This window comes from Crocodylus porosus, unplaced genomic scaffold (genome assembly GCF_001723895.1).
Source record: "Crocodylus porosus isolate Cpor-Errol unplaced genomic scaffold, CroPor_comp1, whole genome shotgun sequence".
Classification (NCBI taxonomy): Eukaryota; Metazoa; Chordata; order Crocodylia; family Crocodylidae; genus Crocodylus; species Crocodylus porosus.
The window spans coordinates 51,271,744-51,276,535 of record NW_017728886.1 but is presented as its reverse complement, the minus strand read 5'-3'; the positions used below and the strand labels follow the sequence as shown (position 1 = coordinate 51,276,535).

The following is a 4,792-nucleotide window of genomic DNA, read 5'->3' as shown; positions in this document are numbered from 1 at the left end:
ATGTCTATGAAATCTATGAAATTACCTGAAGGGTGGTTCCATAGAGGATGGTGGTAGACTGTTGTCAATGGTGGCGGATGACAGAGCAAGGAGCAATAGTCTCAAGTCTCAGCAAGGGAAGTTTACATTAGATATTACGAAAAAACTTTCTCACTAGGAGGGTAGGAAAACACTGGAACAGAGGTTGTGGAATCTCCATCCTTGAAGTTTTGAAGACCTGGCTAGACAAAGCTTTGACTGGGATGATCTACTTGGGGATGGTCCTGCTTTGAGCAGGGGGTTGGGCTAGATGACATCCTGAGGTCCCTTTCAACCCTAATTTTCTATGATTCTGTTCATTTTTAGAATGTCTTGGTTTTCAGATGTAGAATAGCTTAAACCAATTCAGATAATAATTGAAAGGGAAGGATTTTTGTGGATGATTCTTTTATTGGATCAACTGCATGTTTAGGATAGATTTAAACAACATTTCACATTCCATTGGGAGGCCATTTGAATGTTAAGGGAGCAATCCTGGTATTTGAAAGTTTTGTCTGGCTGTATTCAAATCTTGTAGTTGGTCCAGCAAAAGATATCAACCAGAGAAATCCTTACCTCTTGCATATTTACTGGACCATAATGGTTACATCAGTTCAATAGTACCAATAGATTATAATGAGTTTTAGAGGTATTATACTTGGAATTACATCAGCTCTCATTGCTCGTTTATTTACTTGACTATCACCCTTTTTATATTCACTAATTTTATAAAAGATTATTGTGGGTACAAACCTGATTTAAATGAATTCTGCATGCCAGAATACTATATATTTTTGAAAAGGCATTAGCTCCTCACCTTGCCCTTTTTAGAAGTCCCATTGATATAAATGTGGAAGCAAGATGAACATAGCAGAAATTAGGAATTGATTTCCATTGGATAGAATAATATGAGAGAGAAATTAAGTGTGCAGGTTATCAACAAACAACCTGTTCTAAATTAATTATAGAAAGAGTTGAGGAACAGTTAATCCTTTTGAAAATATTCTTTTTTGATGCTGTCAAGATCCACTTCTATGATCAGAAACTTTTAATTTTTCTTTCTGTCATTCTTTATATTAGGAACTGATCCTACAAGTTCTCATGCAGGAGTCATCTCACCAGCTTCTAATGAAAGTACAAAGATTAACGGAGCTGAAATGTATATTCTATTTAGTGTATCAGCAATATTCTTGCTCATAAGCGATGTTGTTGTACATTATTTTTATAGTGACCTTTAGCAGGGATGGTTACGGCTTAGTTGTGCTTCTGGCACATATCTTTGGCAAAGGGATCTATTTGGATTCCATTAATTAATAAACACATCTTTAAACAAGGAGCAGCTGCTGACAGGACATTGTATCAGAGACCCTTGGAACTTCTGCGGACCTGCTGGAAAGGTTGCTGCATTGGGATGGGGTTATTTCAGTGCATTAAATAATAAATACTTAGATATACTAATGAAACAGTATTCAAAAAAACTGCTGTGCTATCAAGTGTAATTTAACACCTGAATTACTACAAATTATATGAATTCTGCCTTTTTACTTTATTTGTTTCCCACTGCTTTACTTTTATTTCAGCTCTTTGCAAGACCCTTAACACTAGTTAATCTTGCTTTGTTAGGTAAAAATGAAATGGTTGTAAATGTTTAAATCATGGCTTTATTTCTTTATATAGAAATTAATTGAATTCCATTAGGTTTTTAAGGACTATAACTTTGTACTTGTATGAGTGAGCCCTGGTTTTATTCTTTCCTTGTGTCATTGATAAAGCAAATACATAGTAAAGCATATTTGTTATTTTCAGGTCTGAGAATTACTAAAAGTACTGCTACATCCCGACCTCCTACTTCTGCCAACTTAAACTTACCAGATGTGATCCAGTTGAAAGACATTGTTTGCTATTTGTCTCTGCTGGAAAGAGGAAGACCTGAAGACAAACTAGAATGTAAGTATGGCTTTTTTCCATGTACTTGCTGAAAATACTGTGACATCTATGGAAATTTTAAATGTTAAACATGATAATTTGTTAATGGATAATTAACACACTCTTAATAAACTATTGGTTTACATTTCTATTATATAAACCTGTGAACTGCTGGATCTTGCAGATGTTGTAAAAGAGAAATTTCTGATTCTATATTTAAGAGCCAATACTCTGGTAAAAGTTGATGCTTAAAAAATGATACAGTGAAGTTCTACAATTACTCTGTCTTGCTGATTTCCATATCAAATTTGCTCATTTAGTTGAAAGATTTTTGTCCCCTTCTTTTCAACTTTTATTTGGTCTTCCATGCAAACTGAGTTATTTCCAATTTGTACATTATTGCTTGTAATATAGGTTCAGTGATCTAAATGTATTTCTTTAAATATATCTCACTAACCCCATCATATGCAGTTTTTTCATCAGTCATGGGTATGAAAGATCACTTAGAGGTAATAAAGATGTACAGGCAGGACTGATAACATAAGGGATTGTGTAACTGTACTAGAGAGATTGTAATGAAATACTTGGTAGCTTTGCTGCAGAAATGTAGACATCGGGCTCTATCTACTGGAAGTTTAGCTTCACTACAAGATGACATGTCCCGGCCTTCTTAAGCCCTCTTTATGTTTCCTTACCTATAACTATGGTATCCAAGTTCCTAGATCTGATAATGTGAGGTAATTGGGAGTTTTCCCTGAGCAAGGACATCAAGATTTGGCCCCAGAATTACTGATATTGGACTCCTGGTATCATATAAGTGCTCCTAAATTCTACTGCTGATTTTTGTCTAGGACTAGGAAAAACTGAGCTTCTAGGACCGATTGCTATTGAACAGCATTTCTCAACCCATAGGTTGCGACCTAAAAGTGGGTCACAAAGTTAAATGACAGGGTCACGAACAGTCATGGAAAAACATGGAAAATCACAGATTTTCTCCTTTAAAAGTGGGTTTCCCCTTGTAGGCTGGCAGAGTTCCAGTACGCAAGGGGTTGCTTGGGGCTGCAAGAAGTGAGAGAAGAGGAGAGTGGTCAGGAAGGGAGTGTTATGTGCAAGTGCACACATGCACATGCCAGCCAGGCAGTATAGAGAGCAGCTCCCCGTAGGTAAGTCAGTGGGGTGAGGGACAGGAGGGGAGCAGAGATGAAGCACTGGGGGGGCATGTGCCCTCCCCCCCAATTTGTGTGCCTATGGCAGGCGTGGGGCTGCAGCCTGGCCAGACCAGCACAGGCAGGAGCTTCCTCCATGGCCCAGTGTGCAGGATCCAGTGCAGGAGGGCAGAGTAGAGTGGCACAACTTCATGAGGAGTAATGGATGAGGGTGAGGAGTCTCTCTGCCTTCACCTCCTCCCACCACCATCGCTTTCCTCAGGCTGTGGCTCTGTCCCAGAGGGCTGGTGTGGTGGTGTGCAGCGTGGGTGGCCTGAAGTGAGCATCAATGACCAGGCAGCCAGGTAGAGCCACAGGCTATTATACAAGGTGCTGGCAGCAGGAGGTGAGGGCAACATGGTTCCCCATCCATTACTCCTTGCGCTGCTGGTGGCTTGGCTGGCATAGGGGTCCTGGAGATAGCAGTGACAGCAGCAAGCCTCAACATGCCACTCTGTTCCATCTGCTGGGCTGTGGAGGCAGCTGCTGCCTGTACTGAGCTGGCTAGGCTGAAGTTCTGGGCCTGCTGTGGGCTCATACCCCCCACTCCAGCCCCGCAACCATCCCACACGCCCATCCTCTGCTCCACACACTGCAGGGCTGGGCCCTGGGGACTGGGGACAGTGAGTCAGGAGTGAAGGACACCAGCTGTCTGGGAGAGTTGGAGGCTGTGGTTTGGGACTGAGGGGCACCAGCAAAGCCATGGGGCTGAGAGTTGGGAGTGAAGGGCACTGGCAATTTACAATGTGCAAATTGCACGCTGATGGATATCACTTGGGAGTAATGTAGGGCCACATGTTGATATTGCTGTTAATATTGTCCTGTTGATGTTGATTTCTTTCCTCAAAATTAATACTGTTGATCTGCTTTAACTCAGAGTGTAGTAAGTATTCTGGGGCTAAAATACTTCTGTGTTTTCTACTTAAACAACTTACTGTGTCAGGACTGGCCATCAATGTTTATAAATGGATCCTGGTACAAAAAGTTTGAGAACCACTACCATAGAAAATATATGGATGCTGTCCTGCTGGCTGACTATGTAAACTATTCCAGAGTTTTAAAGTGAGAACATAATCTTCAGATCCACTTGTGGAACAAGGGTTAGCTGTATCTCTTGAGCACCAGGGGATGTGGACTGAGAGGCCAGACTGGAGTTAGTAAGGGGATTCAGGTTTTCCTTCCAGTCCCTTGGGTTAGAGACAGAACTTACACATAAACCAGTTTAAGTGATCAGAAACCTGTAACAGAGCATAAGTTCAGTGAACATAAAACAGTTTCAAAATGGCCAAAACTGGTTTAAGATAAATCTGGTTGAATGTAGTATCAGACTTAACTGATTTGGATCTGGTTAGTTTATGCAACTTCTGTCTCAGACTGTTTTCTGGTTTAAGTTAAACCAGAATCCCCCACCATCCCAGCATGCATTTCAACCCTGGGCTGGTCTATGCTGTCTGCTCCAGAGAGCAGAGCTGGGTCCACCCCTCTGCTCCCTAACCAGAGTTGGGGTGGGGTGTGTCCAGATACCAGCCAGCATGCCCCTCTGAGGCAAAGTGAGCAGGGAGAGGGCTGATTCCCCCCTCCCTCCCCTCCCACTGAGGAACTGCAGCTCAGGTCTGCCTGGCTAGGGTGTAGAGGCCCCTGTC

At 41.7% G+C, this 4,792-nt stretch overlaps 1 protein-coding gene across 1 annotated transcript in view; it reads left to right on the top strand.

The window, feature by feature from the left end:
• The window catches only part of DGKB (diacylglycerol kinase beta), a 565,110-nt gene that overhangs the window by 119,667 nt on the left and 440,651 nt on the right, over positions 1-4,792 (top strand). Inside the window, exon 5 of the mRNA XM_019534027.1 lies at positions 1,825-1,965. Within this exon, the coding sequence (XP_019389572.1) occupies positions 1,825-1,965 (141 nt within the window). The remainder of the gene's footprint in view (positions 1-1,824; positions 1,966-4,792) is intronic.